The sequence below is a fragment of the Quercus lobata genome, chromosome 4 (assembly GCF_001633185.2).
Source record: "Quercus lobata isolate SW786 chromosome 4, ValleyOak3.0 Primary Assembly, whole genome shotgun sequence".
NCBI classification, from domain to species: domain Eukaryota; kingdom Viridiplantae; phylum Streptophyta; class Magnoliopsida; order Fagales; family Fagaceae; genus Quercus; species Quercus lobata.
The window spans coordinates 50,719,122-50,740,684 of NC_044907.1; the positions used below are offsets into that span (position 1 = coordinate 50,719,122).

The window sequence follows — 21,563 nt, forward strand, 5'->3', positions numbered from 1 at the left end:
CTAAAGGTATAGTAGCACTGACGATCATAGTGGGATCCCACCCCCAACAATTAACTCAGTAGCTTGACTTCTTGGTAGTAGATTGTACATCCTCATACAATGTGATTATTGGAAAGCCCACACTTAACCGTTGGAAGGCAGCAGCGTCGATATACTACTTGAAGGTGAAATTCCTAATGGAGTGTGGCGTGGGTGAGGTAAAAGGAGATCAAGTGTTGGCTAGGGAATGGTACCAAGCAATACTAGTTGCAAAGGAAAACCATACATGGATGATTGAGGAGAAGGAGAAAGAGAAAGTAGAAGCCTTGGAAATCGTGGAACAGGTAGACGAGGAACCGACGAAGACCACGAAGATAGGGACAAACTTGAGCACTCAGATGAAGAAGAAGCTAGTCCAATTCTTCAAGAGCAATTTGGATATTTTCACATGGAGTCATGAGGACATGCCAGGCATAGCAACCGAAGTCATTCAACATCATCTGAATGTAGACCTGAGAAGAAACCTGTCCAACAAAGACAACGAGTCTTCACCCTTGAACAAAACAAAGCTATCATGGACGAGGTAAACAAACTGCTAGTAGACAATTTTATCCGAGAAGTATACTACTCGGACTGGCTGGCCAACGTCGTCCTAATAAAGAAAGAAAATAGGAAATGGAAGACAACTTCCCACTGCCAAGAATAGATCAGCTTATGGACCCCATGGCTGGACACCAACTCCTCATATTCATGGACACATTCTCATGTTACAACTAGATCAAAATGTTAGAGGAAGATCAGGAGAAGACTGCTTTCATTACTAGCCTGAGACTTTACTGCTATAAAGTGATGCCTTTTGGACTGAAGAATGCAGGGGTGACTTACTGGACGTTAGTCAACAAAATGTTCAATAAACAGATCAGAAGAAATATGGAGATATATGTGGATGATATGCTTGTCAAGAGGAAGAAGGAAGACACACCTAGACGATCTCAAGGAGACCTTCATGACCTTCAGACAGTACCAGATGAGGTTGAATCCTAGCAAATGCGCCTTCAGGGTTTCATTAGGGAAGTTCCTGGGGTTTATGGTGTCCCAACGAGGAATAGAAGCTAATTTAGAAAAGTACAGGCTATATTAGAGATGACATCGCCGAGAATAGTGAAGGAAGTCCAGAAGTTAACTACGAGAATCGCAGCCCTTAATAGGTTCATCTCCAAAGCCATGGAAAAATGCCTGCCTTTCTTCAAAACCCTGAAACAAGCTTTTATCTGGACAGAGGAGTGTGAAGAAGCCTTCTAGGAATTGAAATGCTATTTAAGTAACCCCCCTTCCTAAGCCCATCAAAGGAAGGGGAAAGCTTGTTTCTGTACTTAGCAGTGTTAACTATAGCCATGACCGCAACTTTGATTCAAGAAGAGAATAGAGTACAACTCCCTGTTTACTACATTAGCTAGACATTCTAAGGAGCCGAAGCGAAATATCCACAGATTGAGAAGATCATCTTTGCCCTAATTGTCGCCTCGCACAAACTACGTCTCTACTTCCAGGCAATTCCCATTTTGGTAATGACTGACCAATCGATAAGGAAATCAATAAACAAGCCCGAAGTTGCAGGAAGAATGGTGCAATGGGTAGTAGAGCTAAGTCAGTTTGACATTGAATACCACCCTAAAATAGCAATCAAAGTTCAAGTGTTAGTAGACTTTATTGCTGATTTCACCATGCCAAACGACGAAGAGATCCAAGACGAATTGGAAAGATGGACGATCCAAACAGATGGATTGTTGGCCTAGAAAAGAGGGGGATTAGGGGTCAACATTAACACTCCAAAAGGAAACGTCCTCAAGTATGGGGTACAACTTCAATTTCCTACCTCCAACAATAAGGCAGAATACGAGGCCATAGTGACGGGGCTTAGGGTCGAGAAAACTTTGGGTGTCAGGAACATACTCCTTAAAAGCGATTCTAAACTGGTAATAGGGCAAATAAAAGGTGAATATGAAGCAAAGGAGGATAGGATGCAAAAATACCTTAGGCTGACGAACCACCTATCCCAAGAATTTGATAGGGTAGACTTCACGCAAGTGCCCAAGAACTAGAACTCAGAAGCAGATGAAGTAGCAAGGCAAGCATTGTCAGAAGAAGGAACAATGTCACTAGATTGGAAAGTAGAAGTGCAAAAGCATCCTAGCATTGAATAATTCCACACTTTTGCGATTCAAGGCCAAAAAAGTTGGTCGACCCCAATTCTCTCTTTTCTTCGAGATGGACGACTCCTAGCAGACTTCAATGAAGTTAGGAAAGTCAGAAAATGAGCGGCAAAGTTCACAATCTTGAACGAAATTTTGTATAAAAGAGGGTTCTCCATGCCCTACCTAAGGTGTGTCGAGGAAGATGAAGTCAAGTACATCTTGGAGGAAATCCATGAAGGAATATGCGGAGACCATACGGGCCCAAGATCCCTGGTAAACAAAATCATCAGAACAGGTTACTTCTGGCCTACCATATAAAGAGATGCAAAAGAGTTCGTTGAAAGGTGTGACAAGTGCCAGAGGTTCGGGAATGTCCAGCGTGTCCTAGGAGAAAAGATGATGACCATAACTTCCCTTTGGCCGTTCGCCCAATGGGGAATAGACATTGTGGGCCCTTTACCCCAAGGTAAAAGGTAAGTAAAGTTGTTACTAGTTGCAATTGACTATTTTACAAAGTGAGTTGAAGCAGAAGCACTACCAACTATCATGGAGGTAAAGATCCAAAACTTTGAATGGAGGAACATAGTTTGTAGGTTTGAAATACCAAGGACGATAATATCAGACAACGGACACTAGTTCAACAGTCAAGATTTCAAGAACTTCTGCTTAGGACTAGGAATCAAGAACCAGTTCTCTTCACCGGGACATCCACAAGCCAATGGACAAACGGAAGTGACGAATCAAATGTTGTTGAAGATTATCAAAGTTCAACTGGAGGAGGCAAAGGGCACATGGCCGGAGGAACTGCCGAATGTCTTGTGGGCCTATAGAACCACTGCGAGGACCCTTACAAGAGAGACACCGTTCAGACTCACTTACGGCACCGAAGCAGTAATACTAGTTGAAGTAGGAGTCACTAGCATGAAAAGAGAAGTTTTTCAAGAAAATAGCAATGATGACCAACTGAAGGTCAACTTGGACTGCTTTGATGAAGTAAGAGAAGAAGCATCTCAGAAGATGTCTAAGTATCAGCAAAACATGACCGAGTACTACAACAAGAGAGTGAAGCTTAGAAGACTTGATATAGGAGACCTTGTCATACGCAGAGTCACACCGGTAATGAAAGATTCAACCCAGGGAAAACTCGAACCAACCTGGGAAGGACCCTACAAAGTCATCCACTATTCAAGATAAGGAAACTACCACCTGGAGTCAATGGATGGGAAAAAATTACTACAACCATAGAACATTGAGCATTTGAAAAAGTATTATCAATAGAAATAAGGTACTATTGTAGTCACGAGAGTAATATCTTCATTCGTAATAAAGCAATAAAAGTACTATTCAGCTAATATTCTAGCAAATTATGTGTAAATATATACCAAAAAATGGCTAAGTGATAATATTTCTTAAACGGATATAAATCACCGACGAAGCCAAGTGATAAAATTCCTTAAGTGGATGTAAATCACCAAAAAATGGATAAGTGATAAAATTCCTTAAACGGATGTAAATCACCAAAAAATGATTAAGTGATAAAATTCATTAAATGGATGTAAATCACTGACAAAGCCAAGTGATAAAATTCTTTAAATAGATGTAAATCACCAAAAAATGACTAAGTGATAAAATTCCCTAAACGGATGTAAATCACTAACGAAACCAAGTAATAAAATTTATTATATGGATGTAAATCACCAAAAAATGGTTAAGTGATAAAATTCCCTAAACGGATGTAAATCATTGATGAAGCCAAGTAATAAAATTCCTTAAATGGATGTAAATCACCTAAAATAGGTAAGTGACAAGATTCCTTAGACGGATGTGAATCACTGACGAGGCCAAGTGATAAAACTCCTTGAGTGGATGTAAATCACCAATAAATGCTAAGTTATTAGACTCGTTAGTTGGACATAAACTAGTGACGAAGATAAGTGATAGAGGAGAAGGGCCAAAGAAGAAAAGCAAACAATACAACCCCTAACGAAGACAAGGATCATTTAGACGAGGCTAAAAAAAGCAAACACGCACATCAAAGGTAAGGAAAGTAAACACATGGTATATATGCATATAAAAAAAAAGTGTAATTGTTTGAGAGTTACCATCTAAAGCCCAAAAACATACTAGGCACCAAAAAAAAAAAAAGATGATAAAAGCAAGAACTTTAAATTGTAGCCTCGTCCCCTTCGATTACATCAGCAGGAGCATCCTTAGGTTTAGGGTTATTGCCTTCCGGAGCATTCTCTTCAATAGCAACAGCAACCTGGGTAGCCTCATCGGCCTCTATCACTTTGTCCACCTCCTTAAAGTCTAAGTCTTCTAAGTTGTCTCCAAAAGGATGCTTCACCATGTACCGCCTAAGGGACTTAAAGCCTTTGTAATACCAACTAAAGAGCACAATGTTGTACTCTTCAGTCAGCTGAAAGGCCTGAACAGCCTTCGTAGCCACGGACTTGATCTTTTGGTTCACAGCTTGAAGCTGTTTGTCCTTTTGCACCGTTAGCTGCTTTTCTACCTTGAGCTCGTGGGCCAGAGTCTTAGTTTTTTCCTTGGTTGTGTTGGCTTCATCCATGATAGTGATGAGGTCCCTCTTTAGTTTCGTGGCCTTAGCCTCCAGGGCCTCCACCTTGGACACTGCCACCACGGCCTTCTCCTCCTAGCTGTGATATTCAGAGGAGATGTGGACGCCTCTCCTAGCACTTGAAAATCATAAAAGAAGAAGAGTTATAAACAACAAAAGCCATCCCATTTTATGAGTTACAAAACCAACTAGAAAAAAACTTCACTTGGATGAGTTTATGAATATGATGGCTCACAACCTCATGAGAAGGGATGCCAAAAAGTGCCTTAAGGTCCTCTGCAGTGACGGCAGACTGGGCCTTTGCCAAGGCAAGGTTAGCATCGTCCCAGACATTAGACATCTGGGAGACCACCTTCTCTTTCCCTTTAGTCAACGTCCTCTGCCTCTTTAGACGAGGAGTGAGCTCCTCCAGCGAAGTGGTAGGAGGGGTCGTCCTCGTGGCCTCAGGGACAGAGGTAGTTGGAGTGATCAGGGTCCCTTTCTCAACGACCCACACCACTTTCTTTTTAAGACTTGAGAGAGGCTCATTCTTCTTGGCCTTCATCTTGGTGTACATCTCTTGGTTAAACTTGGTCATCATCTCTACATGTCCAAAAGTACGTGTAACCAAAAAAAAAAAAAAAAGACAACAACAACAACAACAAAAGGGAGAAAAAGGGAAGAACGAAGAAAACTCAAAAGCTAAACTTACTTTTTTCTTCAATCTTGTTGGCACGCAAGACGAAGGGAGAAGGCTCGGGACCAAGACAGCGACGAGCTAAGGTTCTGGGTTTGACGAGATCGTCAAAGTTGTCAATCGTCTTTGCGTATTCAACAGCTGCCTAGATGTGTGCCTTTTATCTACTCTTAAGCTTAGGACACTTCTTAACTACAAAGACGCAAAAAAAAAAAGAAAATAATGTTAGTAACGAGTTAAAGAAGGAAGAAGAAAAATAAGGAACTAATGAGAAGTTGGAAGGATAGCACACCTAAACTCGGGGCCCTTCTTTGATGAAGCAACCTAGGAACTTCACCCCAGAAGTCATTGGAGAGAGTCTCCTATCCATCCCCAAACACAAAGAAGTACCTGGACTTCCAATGTCGGAAGGACGAGGGAAGATCTGTGACAATCCTCACCTTCCTAACCCAAGGCACAAGCTTGTAGTACCCATACTCTTTAGACTCCTTTAAACGGTATAGGTGAACAAACTCGTCTAGCCTGATCGTGTTTCCCTCAGTGATGACCATCCAGATCTCCATACAGCTAATTACTATTCTCCACGAGTTTGGCATAAGTTTCCCAGGAGCAATATTGAAGTGGTTAAGAATTTCCATGATAAATGGATGGACGGGGAACCTAAGACCACATTGAAAAGTAGCTTCGTAGAATCACACTTCTCTAGGCAAGAAATTACATGCTCTTTCTCCTTCTCAAGGAAGATGAATCTTGACTTCCTTGGGAAATTGAAACCTATCTCTAAACCTAAAGAGGGTGTCCGTGTTTAAAGAGCACTCCTCCCTAAGAGCACGAAAGGACCTAACCTCCCTTCATCTAGGCAACGAAGGGCCAGAGGCAGCAGTGTCAACCTTAGCCTCAACGGTGTCATTGCTAGAGGACAACCTAGTTTCAAGCTCGCTAGACCTTACCTCAGACACCACTTCTCTCTCACCCACTATCCCCTTAAACCAATTTAGGGATTGATGTAGCAGAGGGTGCAAATTAGCCAACACAAAACTTAAATTGCTACCCTTAAATACAAAACACAGAGTTGCCTAACCTCGGAGCTCTCAACCATGGAATTAAAAAAGGAAAAAGTTAAATGGAAAAGGAAAGGCAAGTAATTTTTTCTATAGAAAAAAAAAGGGAAAAGAAAGAGAAACCATACCTCAAAAAACCAAGCTTAGAAAGGAAAGAGTTGGTGGAAGTCAAAAAGCTCAAAGAAGAAAAACACAGAGCAACAATGGCGCAAGAGAGAGAAAAAGTGAGGAAGAAGAAGAAAAGCAAAGTGAATTAAAAAGCTAACTTGGAAAATTGAAAAACGATAGGAAACTCAAAAGTCCCTCGGACAAAGTGCTGGTACCCACCATTCAGAATGCGCCACGTGGCCATGACACTACAATGCCACCACTTTGCCTTAAAGGCAGACATAACAAAAATGCCAAGAGTCACATCTGAGCAAAATGATCTTTCATATTCTTGAGATCGTTATCGCACGTAAGGACGATCTCAAAATAGGGGGGGCAACTGATAGATCGAGTAATTACCCTCGTCTAGGAGAGCTAACCTGGACGAGGATGTAGTGTCATGAAAGCAGCCATTCAGTGCCCCGATGGTTACATATTAGTAAAGACATCGTTGGAGCCCCCATAAAGACTAAATTGAAGTAGACTTGAGATGTTACCTAAACAGCCTTTAAACCACCATTTAAGAAGAGCAATGACTGCTAAGGAAAGCCTATATATAGGACCTACCAAATCCAAGACAAGGTACATATGCTCTAATCATTTTTACCCTTATTACAAAGTTCTATCTATCCCTCGAGCTCTATTTGCTAACTTTATCATTGGAGACTCCGTGGCCAACACCACACCGGTGACTACCTTGGGAGGATTCCCTTTCTTTCTTATTAACCTTAGAGGAACTTGGACGAGCTTGCGTTGATCCATCTGGACGAACCCATCTACTGACGATTTTAGCATCATCAGTATGAAATTATTAAAATTTACCTTGAGTCTTATAGCTTAATTGGTTGGTACCTCTTAGTTTTTTCAAAACATCTATGATTCAAATCTCCCCCTCCTCCATTATAACTATTGAATTATAATTTTTTAAAAATACACACACACATATATATATTGTTAAAATTTAATGAATAATTAAAATATGTTAAAATGGATATGATATGATGCATATTACTTCTCCAAATATAAATGAACCACAAACTTATTTTCATGACTCAATAACAATTATTACTTAGTTTAGGTTTAAAACTTTAAGACTAGATAATTGCCTTAACATTACAATATTATTTTAGTTTTGGTAGGCATTATCTCATATATATACACACACACACACACACATATATATATATATATATATATTGTGTTTATTCCCCCACTTACACATTAATATAAGAGTTTGCAAATTTTCTCTAAAATATACTCATTACGTGTATTTTTCTCTTGTAGGAAATTAAAACTAATTAGCTAATCATGTAAACATGTAACCAAGAGAGTCCAAGGTTTAAGATCAATTGAGAAGTATTTTTTAAGCATTTAACAAGTCAAAAATGTGTGGAAATATAAAAGGCAAGAGAGAATTTTGTTCAAGCCAAAATTGGAAAAAATATTGATATGGAAATATTCTGACCAATGTTGGTATTTTGGTTGTGTCCCTTTACTCCGATGTCAAATTGATCTAATTCTTACGGCCACAGAAAGAAAACTCAATGATCTACAACTTTTTAGTTTACCAAAACGGACACGGCTTGTGTCGAATGTTTAGTTTCACTAGACACTGGATACAAGCTCTTCCCTACCAAAATTTTAGAATCCAACCTTTTTGAAGGCTAAAACTAACCTAGAAGTTGACCTACTGGTGAAAAATGGTTGTCATTTTTATTTTCCTTTTATGAGAAGCATGTGTTTTAAGGTTTTGAAGGTTACAAATATGAAGATGATACAAGATCAGCAATGTTTCTGGTTGCAAGAAAACATTATTTTTCATTTCTTTTTTATGGAAGCTTAAGAACCTAAGCTAAGTTAGGGGTGAATCCTTAATATAGCAAGTTGTTTACTTATCAAGCCAAACATGTATTTAACATTTTGATTATTAGAATTAATCATTCTCTTTTCATAATTGTTTTGTTAGATTGATATTTGATTTCTAATTCTTTCATAAGTCTATTCTTAAATCTTCTTATTTTTAGAATAGGGTTTTATAATTTTTCAAGAAAAACAAGGTAATTTTGTCAGATATTACTTTTGCCATAGTATTTGCCTTTGGATATGCAATGTTCTTAAGTTTCTTTTTCTAGGGTAAATTGTTGGAACAATTGATTGATAGAATCAACTAAAGAGAGTTTTACTAATCAAACTTATTCTAAATCTTCCAATCAGATAATTTATGTGTTTACTTACCCGATTGTGTACTAAAATTGGATTAGTAGTGAATGCTTTACGATATTAGTTCACAAACCTTGACAGCCTAGTGATTTTGATTATTAAATTTTACCAAACTTTTTTGTGCTAGTTTCAAATATATTTTTATATATATTATTAGTGTTTTTGAAGTATTCTTGTTTTTCTTTTTTTGGTAGAACGACAGTCTTAACTACACTACAATTTCTGTCTTAGAATTGGTCGACAGCAAGACTTTATCCTAGGTTAATGATAAAATTTAGGCTAAAAGTTGTTCTACTCCCAATTTTTGTCTCATTATCATTATGGTTCTTCAAGTTTCAAAACTTATAATCAACCCCTAGTATTTTTAAAATTACAGTAAATATTCCATACAAAAATGAAAAACCTATAAATATGGTCCTTTCATCAGGTTCCATCTATTGTTGAGCATTAACTCCTAAATGACATTGTATTATTTGATGTTTCTTTAAGTTTTAACACAACTGGTATAGTTAATAGTTAGCAATTACTGGAACTTGAGGGAAAGGTTAGGGGATTAATAGTAAAATTTAAAATTATAATGACACAAAATTTTTTTTGGAGAAAATAATGACATTAAAATTAAATGCTTAAAATGATTTTAATTAATTTGATTAAATATAGGTGATTAATCACACTTAAAAAAGCGTTAATTCATTTTGTGACTCATACAAAGTGTTCCTTGATCAAATTTGATAGTGTCATGATTAGTTCAAGATTTAGGTGTTTTTTTTTTTTTTAAAATTAATTTATTTATAAATTTGGAAGAATATTTCTATATAATTCATGAAATTACCAAATAATTGAAGATAAAGAGTAATCTCTGAATATTGAATGTGTTACTATGCTCCACACCCTCAAATTCAATGAGCCGAGTTAAAATCAATATATCTATATATATAATAATAGGTAACGCAGAAAGAAAATCTAATTAAGTTTTAAATTGGAATTTAATTAAAGTCTAATTTTGTACCATGTGTCTCATTTAATCTAAAATTTAGAATTTTGTGCTAAGTGAGTTAATTTAGTGTAAAAATTGAATTTCAATTAGAGTTTAATTTTATGCCACGTGTCCCATGTTATCTAAATTTTTAAATTTTTGTGCCAAATTAGTTAATTTAGTACGTCATCTATATATATATATTAATAGGTAAAGTTTAGAGAAAATTGAATTAGAATTTGAAATTATAATCCAATTTTACGCCGTGTGTCTAAATTTATGTGGGAACTACACCATAATTATCCACTTAAACTTGTGCCATGTGTCTACTTAAGTTTTTTTAATATTTGTGTCAAGTGAGTTAATGAGTGCAAAATACTAAGAATCTAATATTAATAAACTATAATATTTTTTTTAAATCACATATATTCAATAAAAATCACCACATGTTTCTCAAAAAATAAATAAAATAAAAATCACCACACGTTCTATCTTATTAAAAATTAGAAAAAATTATCATAAGTAGCATTAACTTTAGATAAGAATTTCAATATGTGACTAATTACGTTTACTTTAAAAAACATTTGACTAATTATCTATATTTTATGATAAAAATTGTGTTTAATTTTAAATGTATCTATATGTATGCATGAATGCATGTGTTACATGCTTTAAAAAAATTAATTTGACTAATTATTTATATTTTTATAATAAAATTTTTGTTTAATTTTAAATGCATCCATGCATATGCATGGAGTTACATACTAGTTATATATAAAAGCAGAGACCTCATGCGGGGGAGTATGAGATTCTGCCATGTAGCACACTCTATGAAAATAATTAAAATACTTTTAAACCACATCAAAGATAAGAACAAATTTAAAATTGGTGACTCTTTATTTCCTTTGGTTCGATGTTTCAAGACTACTTTTTGTTACATTTTTTATTTAATGTTTTAAGATTACTATTTGTTTCAATTTGTTCAATGTTTCAAGACCTTTTCTCTCTTTCACACACAAAAAACTCTTTGCATTTTCATTCATCTTTTTAACTTCTACTCCTTTATATGCACATGCCCACAATCCTTCATGTCATCTCATCTCAAATACACTAAGACAAAAAAAGATGTCATTTACGATCAACCTTTCAATGACACCCACATAACTTCAACATTACAGTACCATTTAATCCTAACCCGTATGAGAAGGCTATGACCAAGGAAGGGGGATTTAACCTTTCAACGACACTTACATAACTCCAATATTGTAGTTCCATTTAATCCTAACCCGTATGAGTAGGCTATGACCAAGGAAGGAGGCTTGTGTTTTTTATTCAGTGACAGTAGCTTATAGTTTTGATGTTGAAGTTGAATATTGTGGATTTTGTGAAGTTTGTGATTTACTTTTGAGTCTTTGGATGATTAACTATGAAGTTAGGTTTTTTTTTTGGGTATGTTAAAACTCATAATTTTTAGGTTTCTTTGTAAGTTTTTTACTGCTCTTTTTTGCTGTATGAGCCATAATGATAAAAATACAAATCGATGATGATTTTATAGTATTTTATGTTTTTTTTTTAAGGATACTAAAGCCCAATTAAAGACAATTAAATTTTGATAATTGGATGTGTTTTTAGCCAATTTCTCTTTATTTAATCACGTTCTCTTTATGTGATACTTACAAATGATTTCTTTAATTTCATTGAGATAATGAATTGGGTGTTTGCGATTGAGGTCTCCATATTTAGTTGTGAGAACAGAGCGGTTAAGGAAGTGTTTGAGAGATTGCCTAAATTTATGCAATTTTTTAAAATATAAAAGTATTTTATGTTTTAAATTCTTGTTTAAAAATTTCAAAATCATTTAATCAGTTTAAAAAATAAAATATACTTTTAATAGAATATATTTTAATATAATTTTATACAATTTTTTTAAAATAAAATATGAATTAAGAAATTCAAGTTTGAAAGTATTTAACAATATTGTGAGCAAACATAAATATTATACAACAAGATAAGTATTATATGTAGGTCTTAATATACATAAAAATAATTTCGAATAAAATTGTAAAGTAGTCTATGTATCACGTGGGACATCATCTAGTATTTATAAAAGGATATGGCATTTCGAATTCAAAGGCCCCTAGGAATAGGATAATATTGCATATGACAGCATATTTATACTTGATCTTCATGATAGATGAAAATGAAATATTCCTCAAGCTCTTTCAATGGAAAAGATTTTTGGAAAATGCAGAGATTACTGAAAATGGCACAACCTTATGCCACAACTCGCCACATGGCGAGTTGTAATTGGTGAAAGTATGTCCTCACATAGCCTACAAACACTTCTTCACCAATCACAACTCGTTATGTGGTGAGTTATGGCACAAAATTGTGCCATTTTTGGAGGTCCTAGCACAATTCAAGATTTTTCAATGTGGTATGACGCGTGGTATGACGCATGTGATAGGGTAAAAGTAAAAGTGATGAACCAAAAATGTTGGTTGATATAAAAAAAGAAAAAAAAAAAAGAAAAAAAAAAGAACAAAGAACAAAGAACAAAGAACAAACAAGAACAAAAAATGTTAGTGGTGTCCACTGCTCAATCAACCACTTTTGTTGTGGAAAAGAGTTGTGTCTATATCTAGGGACCGAGGCACAATTGGAATATTTTTTTGAGGGTGAGGCACAATTGGAACTTGGGGGGCAAATCCCCTCCCAAAAATTAAAAAAAAAAAAAAATATATATATATATATATATATATATGTTAGTATATATATATTGGTATTAATTTTAGCAATTTTGTTCTATAAAATTATATTTTGTCCCCTTAACAATATTATTGATTCTTTTGCTACCTAATATAATTGATTCTTTTAAACGTAATGTTATAGCTAATAGCTTTTCTACAACATTTTTACAAATTGCTGATGTGGTGAAATTTTATTGGTTTGAATTTGGGTACACCATTTACATCACTTTTTAATTTACCAATAATTACTCACCACATTAGCAATTTGTACAAAAAAAGTTTATAGTTCAAGCATTTTCTTCATTTTAAAAGGCCATAAAAAAATCATATATCTAAAATCTAAAACAAAATATATGAGCCAATATATATATATATTAGTCCAACAACAAAAATTATCAATAATAAAGCTCAATACAATTAAGCTTAATCAATAAATTTGACCCAAAACAAACCGTTAGGCCTTTTAAAAAATTTAAAATAAAATAAGTTTGTCCTAGACTCGTAGCAATGCACACATAAAAAACAAAAAGAAAAAAAAAATCATTTAGTGGTTAAGAAGCAAAGACAAAGTTACCGCACACAATCAGCATCAAAACTACACTTCAAATTATTAAGTTCGTACTCTATTCTTCTTAATAAAAATGAAAAAGTCTATGAACACAACTTTTATATCACAATTATTGCCACTAACCTTTCCATGTGCAACTGATATGACCACAGTCTTACCTATAGTCACATTGTGATTCTAGAAGAACCGACTGAAAAACTGTGCTAAAGAGGAATGAGTGACCGGAGTCTACACGACTACGCTGATCATTAGCCATTTGGTCCATTACTTTCAAAGCTATGCCGAACTTCAACCAAACTGATCTTTTGGCCACTTTACCAAATTGTCGTTTCTTTTATAAGATATTTCTCATAATTTGTCGTATTCCTCCCATTCCAAACGTGGGTACCACTTTGAAATTCAAGTAAGCAATCAGAATGGCCTCAAACATCAATAATTGCTGCAATCCACAAAACCTTAAAAAGTTAAGGATTCCTAATCTTTGATCGGAACTAGTTTGACTCTCTTTTTGCCTTCATTCGGATTGGTACACGTGCTGCCTAATAAAGATCTTAATAATGAAAAAACTAAAAGATATAGATAATTATAATATATATATATTCACTTAGATTAAGTCAGGTTCATATTTCTGAAAGTTTATAAGAGAGAATTTCATATATATATATATACACTTAAAAATAATATTAAAGATACAAAATATTTTACAAACTATTGATGAGGTGAGTGATTATTAGTAAATAAAAAAGTAATATTAATGATGGTTTAAATGAAAACCAATAAAAGGTTGCCCGTATCAACATTTTGTAAAATAGTTTATAACGGTAGCATTATTGGTATACTTAAATTATACTAAAATAAAATTTTTATCTTGTATAAAAAAAAAAAGAAGTTTTAAAGATATAGTACTTAGTCGCAGAAAATAAAATAAACTAAAAAATATATTGAACAAAAGTGGCACCAAATAACTACAGTTTAGTTAGGGAGAGGTTTTGAAAATGCAATTTTTCTTTAAATCTTTTAAAGTTGGAAATGTATGATTAATATGCTGACTATCCATAATTGACTCAAAAAACTTAAGACTAAAGAATGATTGCTATTGTTCTAAAAAGTAGAAATGGGTCTAACTTAGTCTAGTCCTTTACTTTAAAATTTCTAACCAGTATCTTTCTATTACAGTATAACCCCCACATAAGTGCTTTATTTATTAACAAAAAAAAAAAAAAAAACTTTGAAGCATCCACGAAATATGGATTCAGATCTTCTAGATTTTTTTGGGTACTCTACTAAATAAATTTCTTTAAATTTTAACCATTTTTTATGATTTAAGGTTTTAAATTCTTCTATGTCAGCATTCCACTAATAATATTCTTAATTGTTTTGTTTACAACATTATTTTATTATTTTAAGAGTATTGTTAGTGGAATGTTAATATGTCAAAATCTAAACTTTTAAATCATAAAAGAGTGGTTAGAATTTTAAAAAAAATCTACTAATAAAGTATCCTAAAAAATTTAGAGGAGCTGAATCCCCCAAATATATATCCATTATCCAGCCACCAGACAAGGTCTAAATCAGTTTGTCCAAATGGTAGAGCTGCTCATTTCGAAGTGCCTTTTGCCTTTTCTTACTTAGAGTGGTCCATTTATCTACTATATAAAGTAGGGTTGTGCTGTTTCCATTTATCTACTATATAAAGTAGGGTTGTGCTGTTTCTCCAAAAAAAAAAAAAAAAAAAAAAAAATTGCTTGTGCTCCTCGGGGGAAAAAAGAAGAAGTTAAAAAGTAGGCTTGTTTTAATTAAAATATAATCTGAGATTTCTCAATATATATATAATTTGAGGATTTTTACTTCAAAAGTTATAAATTTTCTTGTAATTACAGAAATAGATTTAAATTTAAGTCAATAGATCTTTTATTTTTATACAACAAAAGTAATGGGTCTGTGCCAATCTACATTCATATAGGGAAAAGTGACAAAAGCTCTAACTTCATATCCTTCAATTAAAACTGAAAATTTTATTTATTCCTGTAACGTGAAATCATTGAACCTATTTTGGTAATTTTAGGAAACAGTATACAAATTATTATTATTATTTTAGGATGTTACTCTACCCTATAACCCAAGACTGAATGGGTGCTGTTTCCACCACCACCACCAGTTGAGGCGGCATGTGAAGAAAATTCTAGACTCGAGAAGCCTTGAATGGCGGCCAGGTCAGGGGTGTCTATATCACCTTCTCTCTATCACATAATTTACATTTGGATGGCCATTAAAAAGGGGACAATTCAGTGCTTGGACCTTTCAGCCTCAGGAACGTGACACATTGATATGGGGTACTAAATTCAACATTTTCTTTGAACCCTGTCAAGTAGCCAGCCACGTGTAGGAGTACACATCGATTTCTTACAATAATTTCACAATTAAGCCCGACATATTGTTATTATCTTTCACCCAAGTTCACAAGTGGAGAAGGAATTAGGTGAGACGGGCGTATAAATCCATTTTCTTACTGACATGTAGAACCATCTCACCTAGAATTTTCTCCTACACCACTTTATCGTTTGTCATTGTCTTACTGACATGTAGAATCATCTCACCTAGAATTTTCTCCTATACCACTTTATTGTTTGTCATTGAGAACTTGTCTGGCTGTTTGTAAAAAAATGTCTACATTATTACATACAACTGTTGACAATGTTTCTAAAGAAGACATTTACACTGTATTTGGTTGGAGTGAATTTAGGAATGATGGAAAATATAAGGAGGAAAATAGGGTAAAAAATAGTGTTTTCTACTGATTGGCAAAGGGAGGAAAATATTGAGGATGGAAAACTCGGGAGAAAATTCTCTCCTAAACCCACAAATTTCATCCTCCCAAATCGAGAGGAAAAGCTACGAGAGAAAAGTGCTCTCAATTGTCTTTTACCATAATGCCCTCTCCCACTACCCTCATTCATGACTTTCTCACCTACCCCACCTGATGACTTTTGCCCAAGGATGTCAATACCGTATCGGAGGCCGTACCGGTTTGGCCACCAGTACGATATATTTCGGATACCGGTCAATACCGGTGTACCGTTTCGGGTTTACCGCTATTTTTTATATTTATAAATATAAATATAAAAATATATATATATATATATATATATGTGTGTGTGTGTGTGTATGTATGTGTCTGTGTATATATATATATTATAATAAATATAAAAGTTTATCATAAAACATTTCCTCAATTCAGAACTAATTATTCATGGTTTTAGACTTTAGTATCAATTAAAAGGGAAAAAAAATAAAAAAAAATAAAATAGAAAGTTTAAAAGTTACCATTGCATATTAAGAAAACAAATAATACTAATAAGTTAATACAAATAAGTTACCATTCTGTCCTAACAAAAATTCAAAAATTACAAAACTTAAAAAAAAAAAAAAAAAAACTTTTTTTTGTACCGGCCGGTATTGCCCGAAATTGGCCGGTACGGCCGGTATGAGGCCGGTACGCCCGGTATTTTTTTCGATACGAAACAGGAGGGTCGAGTGTACTGGATTGCTGGACGGTACGGTATATTCCGATTGGTACGGTACGGAATTGATAACCTTGCTTTTGCCCACAAATCCTTATCACTTTTTTGCCTCTTCTCATCTTACCTACACAACACACCGTGGTCCAAGTTCTCTCTTTTTTTTTTTTTTTTTTTTCAACGTGATCTATCGTTTCTTGTAATCATTATACTCCTCATTATATGTACACTATTGTAATTTTTACATTATAATAATAAAAATAATAATATAAATTTATATATATATATATATAATGTGGTAAATTTTATATTATTTAATGAGTACAAATAAACATATTTCTTACCTATTATATAACAAACGTATAATAGTCAATTTATATAAATTACATTTTCCATCATTCCCTTTTTCTCTCCAACTAAACAAAATAGTTTTCCATCCTCCCACTTTTCCACCCCTCCAATTAAACACACAAGAGGAAAAACTAAATATTTTTCATCCTTCCACTTTTCCGCTTCTCCAACCAAACCGACCCTTATTGTAGAAATCCACCCCAATTATTCTATACATGTATCAAAAATTGACTAATTGTTTTCTCAAACATCAATTTCTTGTTTTCTACTACCCTTTCTAAGTTGATATTTCACAAGCTGACTGCTCGTGATGAGCATGTTTATGCAAGCAGACACTGAATTAGAATAAAAGTAATTTCTTCTTCAGATATATAGGGAACAAGACATAATTAGAGTACATCACCATACATGTGCAGTATGCCCAACACAGGCAAAATGCAGGTTAAGAAATGTTACAACTAACATCATTTATATAGATGTATGTGTGTATATATATTATCTAACATGGACATCTCAGTTATGCAACAAGAAGATGCTTATGCTTCTAAGCTATTTCACAGCAGCACTGAATATTGGCTTGGTCCTTCCCAGTTCTTTATTGGCCTTCTTCAATCCTGCACTGAAAGATGCCCTAGACTAGCAGAATTAACCCAAGTTCATGTGGACTTAAAAACATCTAATAAAACAAGCTTATATATATATTAAGCAACTAGATTTAGAGAGGAAGAAGCTTCCTCCATCCAACACGGAACTTTGTACAGATGACTTTCCGCACTTCAACATACAGCTTTCCCCTTATATGAGTGCTGTCAACCAAAGAAAGCCGGAAGATAAAAGTTATGCCGTTTTCTTCAGAGGTACCACAGGGAGACATCTTGCTTTGGCAATGAGTCTACCGTATAGTCAATGGGTGCAAGGTTAAACGGAGAGCTGAATCTGAATTCAGTGAGATTATCGTTGGGATTGCTATCAAATGGAGGATCAAATGGCTTGCACTGACCAAACTGAACTTCTGTTGTTGGAAACACACCGTGTTGCATAGGCATGCTAGTATCTTCACACATGTTGCCTCCCATAACAACCCCCTGGCTGTAATAGCCATCATCCATCTGAAGTTGAAACTTTTGCTGCTGCTGCTGCTGATGAAGATTGGTATCATTGACGTTGCCAGGACACAAGCTTTTGCCACGCTGAAGATTGGTATCATAGAATGCCATTAGCTCAGATATCATTTTCTGCCCATCTTCAGGAAGTCCTAGTCTTGAAACATTAAGTGGACTCTGGTTCACTGGTGGAGTAGCTGGCTTAGGTTGAGTATAGGGTAGAGAGAAGGCTGCTGACTTGTCATCATTGATTTGAAAGTTTGACATTCCAAATGCTTGCGAAGGATTGTTTCGGTGTGGACAAATCATTTGGTGATTGTTTCTCGAATTCCTGTCTAGAAAACCAAGGCGGTAGTCATTATATGGGCAATGAGGGAACTCACAAGTATACATCTTTTGATCCATCAATGAATGTTGCTCATCAGGCAGCTGCTTCCTCTTTGGAATGAAATCTGATGAGTTAATTTCAATGAGCTCTCCCTTAATTTGAGGATCCACTGGTGGGATAAGAAGCCTATCTCTTGGTCCAGCAGCGCCCATCTTCAAGAGATTGACATCGAGGGGCTTGCAATCTTCTACATCAACATTCAGTTCATCACCCACTCCTTCAACATCATAATCACTAGAATCACAGATGGCCAAACACCCGCTCCCAGCAGCTGACAAAGGTGGACATTTATCAGGGTACAAAATCTGAGCCAGCACCTCCTCCTGATTTATAATGGCCAGCCAAGTGGCACTCTCCTTGGCAGTCATCTTGTCCTGCAAGCATTTTGACTGACGAACAAGCTTGCGGATCTTGGCAATGTCAGGGGACATGTGCTTGATAACAGCTGTGAGAACACTCACCTTCCAAGCCTTCTTAAGATCATGAGGCTTCTTGTATGGAGGAGGCCCCTGATCCTTAGGCAAACCCAATTGTGGCCACCAGTCCTCATTCCCAGATGGCCACCATGGCGGGGCAACACCCTTCTCCAAGGGGAAACGCCTCTGAGGCGGATCGCAGTGCTGCATCAGAGCTGACAAAAGTGATCCAAGAGTTGTGTCCTGGAGCTCCTGCAAGGTGTGAGGGGTGGATGCCATTGCACTGCAGTCTTCATTCTTCACAGGGATTGAATGATCTGCCTGATACTTGGCAATTGCAGCAGGACCATTACGATCAAACCTTACTTTTTCCTTCCACCATGCCCTCAGATTGTCAGAGGCTCCACTCACCGGCTTGCCCTTTTCAGGAATAATCCCATAAACAAATCCTTGAGCTTTACAAACTTCCATCATTTTCAGCATATACTTCAGTATAGCATCTTGCGACCGAGACATCTTCTTCCTTCGGGCTTGCTCCTGGGATTGGCGCTGCTTTGCATTGTCAGCCCCTTCCTTTCCCTTATTCTGTTCTTTGAGTCGTCTCAATAGCATTCGATCTCTCCACATCCTCCTCTCAAGCTCATCAACATCCATCTCTTCATCACTATAATCATCCTCTGCTCCTGTCCCTTGTTCATGCTCAGGAACTCCCTCTACTTCCCCAAGAGAGCCTGAAAGAAATTCAAGATTGGGACAAAAACCCATTTCTTCAAAGATTCCCATTCAGCTCTTTGCACCAAGATCAACCACTCTGAATCTCTAATAAATATATGAACTTTGCACGCAAAATTTCACTTGAAATTATCAGGCTTTCCAGAATTGAACCCGGTAAAATCGTTGAAATCTGATCAATATCTTTGTAAAATGCCTAAATCAAAAAACAAACCAGAGTCAGTGTGAACCATGATACCATCTAGTACACATCAGGAGCACTTAATTGGCAACAACTGTGTTAATTGTAAATAAATAAAGCACAAAACCTCATACTATGTATCCGCAAGTACAAAAAATAAAGTATAGCAAAAATAAGAATCTATTCAAATGATCAAAATACATACTTAAATAGCATGAAAACGAATAGCAGGAGTAACCGATAAGCACCAACACAAACACACCAAGGCTCTTTTTCTGGGTCGGTTGGGTGTGAAAAAGAGGCTCATTACTCATAGGACAAGGTTTTCCACCGTTTAGAGGAACCTCCTTGACCTATTACGTGCCGATTAGATGACAATCCACGTGTATTTTAATTGCATGTCTCATTAAGTGATTTAAACATGTGATTAAGAAAACAAGTGGATGATCATTTAATTACCGCACCGCAGAGCTGGTTTAAAGGAAATTTTTGTACTAATTTACGGGATTCCTCAATTATATAGAAACAAAATTAAGCTACAAACTAAGCAAAAAATTGGTCATATCCTGATAAATGATAATGTAACTTCCATAAAAACCATTACAACCAAATCCCCTAAAAGCTACTATGGAAGCCAAAGTCAAAAACAAATAAATAAATAAATAAACTAACAGCCCTCAGATCTTGTTGGTTCCCAAAGCAAATATCTCTAACACTAAGACTAAGATTTCAGATTTCACCGTCTAAACTACGCCACATACCACATACCCTCTTTTTTAGCTTTTAAATAAAACTTCCAGCCAGTTTTCTCATACCCCAAGCAAAAAAAATGCAGCTTTTCCTTTTTATTATGATTTCTTAACACACAATACTCATTTAAAAATAACAAAAATTGATATCATAGTCAACAAAAATCTGAACAATACATAGATGGCTCCAAAAATTATGGGTTTTAAGCACACGAAAGATTCATATATCACTAGCCGCCTCTTCTCTTTTTCTTTTCTATAGATCCGGCTCAAAAAATAATACAAAAAAAAAAATCTGAAAATAAATAGTAATGAAAGAAAACAGAAACATGAAACTGAAATATAAACAGTAGCCCACCACCTGAAACGACAACCTACGTCCTAGGAATCTGGAACAGGAGTGTGAGAACCAAAGACTATTATCAAATTCAGATACACAAACTGAAAAAACAAAGTACTTTTTACTGTTTTCTGTGTTCACATACAGTGAAAACTAAAAAAGTTGGACACAAATATACATACAGTATATAGTTAGTAGCAGAAATGAGAAAGAGTTTGAAGTAAATGTTACCTGTAATGGTACTGTGAAGCTGAGGCCAAACTGAAGCTCTGTCACAAGGACAGAAGAGAGAGAGAGAGAGAGAGAGTTTTGGTTTGGTTTCTCTCTTGCTCAAAATGAAGAGAGAGAAAGGGTGGTGGGTCTGAAATATGAGAGAGAGAGAGAGGGTGTGTGTGGCAACAGTGAGTAACTTTGCAGTGAGCGTCGCATTGAATTTAACCATGGTCAGGTTACGTTTTAACCGCGGTGAAGCCGTGGGCTAGCGTTGCTTTGCTTTGCGTTGCGACGTTTCATGTTGGGATTTATTTTTATTTATTTATTTATTTTATAGTGCAATTTACTGTTTTGGAATTCTCTCTTTTTTTTTTTTTTTGTTCTGTCTTTCTTTTATCAGTTCTTTTTAAGGTCACACG

At 35.3% G+C, this 21,563-nt stretch overlaps 1 protein-coding gene across 2 annotated transcripts; it reads right to left on the reverse strand.

Moving 5' to 3' along the window:
- Positions 1 to 17,362: 17,362 nt before the first annotated feature.
- LOC115986523 (ETHYLENE INSENSITIVE 3-like 1 protein) lies at positions 17,363 to 21,305 on the reverse strand. 2 transcript variants are annotated; one of them, XM_031109638.1, is made up of 3 exons: positions 21,163 to 21,305; positions 20,953 to 20,980; positions 17,363 to 19,857 (listed from the first exon to the last, which is right to left on the reverse strand). In XM_031109638.1, the coding sequence occupies exon 3, from the start codon at positions 19,710 to 19,712 to the stop codon at positions 17,874 to 17,876; it is 1,839 nt and encodes a 612-aa protein (XP_030965498.1). In that variant the 5' UTR covers positions 19,713 to 19,857; positions 20,953 to 20,980; positions 21,163 to 21,305; the 3' UTR covers positions 17,363 to 17,873. The 2 variants fall into 2 exon arrangements, with proteins under 2 accessions (XP_030965498.1, XP_030965497.1); XM_031109637.1 differs by lacking the exon at positions 20,953 to 20,980.
- Between the last annotated feature and the right edge of the window lie 258 nt (positions 21,306 to 21,563).

Bases quoted from the DNA above. Each gene is read 5' to 3' on its own strand.
- LOC115986523 (XM_031109637.1), bottom strand. From the start codon at position 19,712: ATGGGAATCTTTGAAGAAATGGGTTTTTGTCCCAATCTTGAATTTCTT.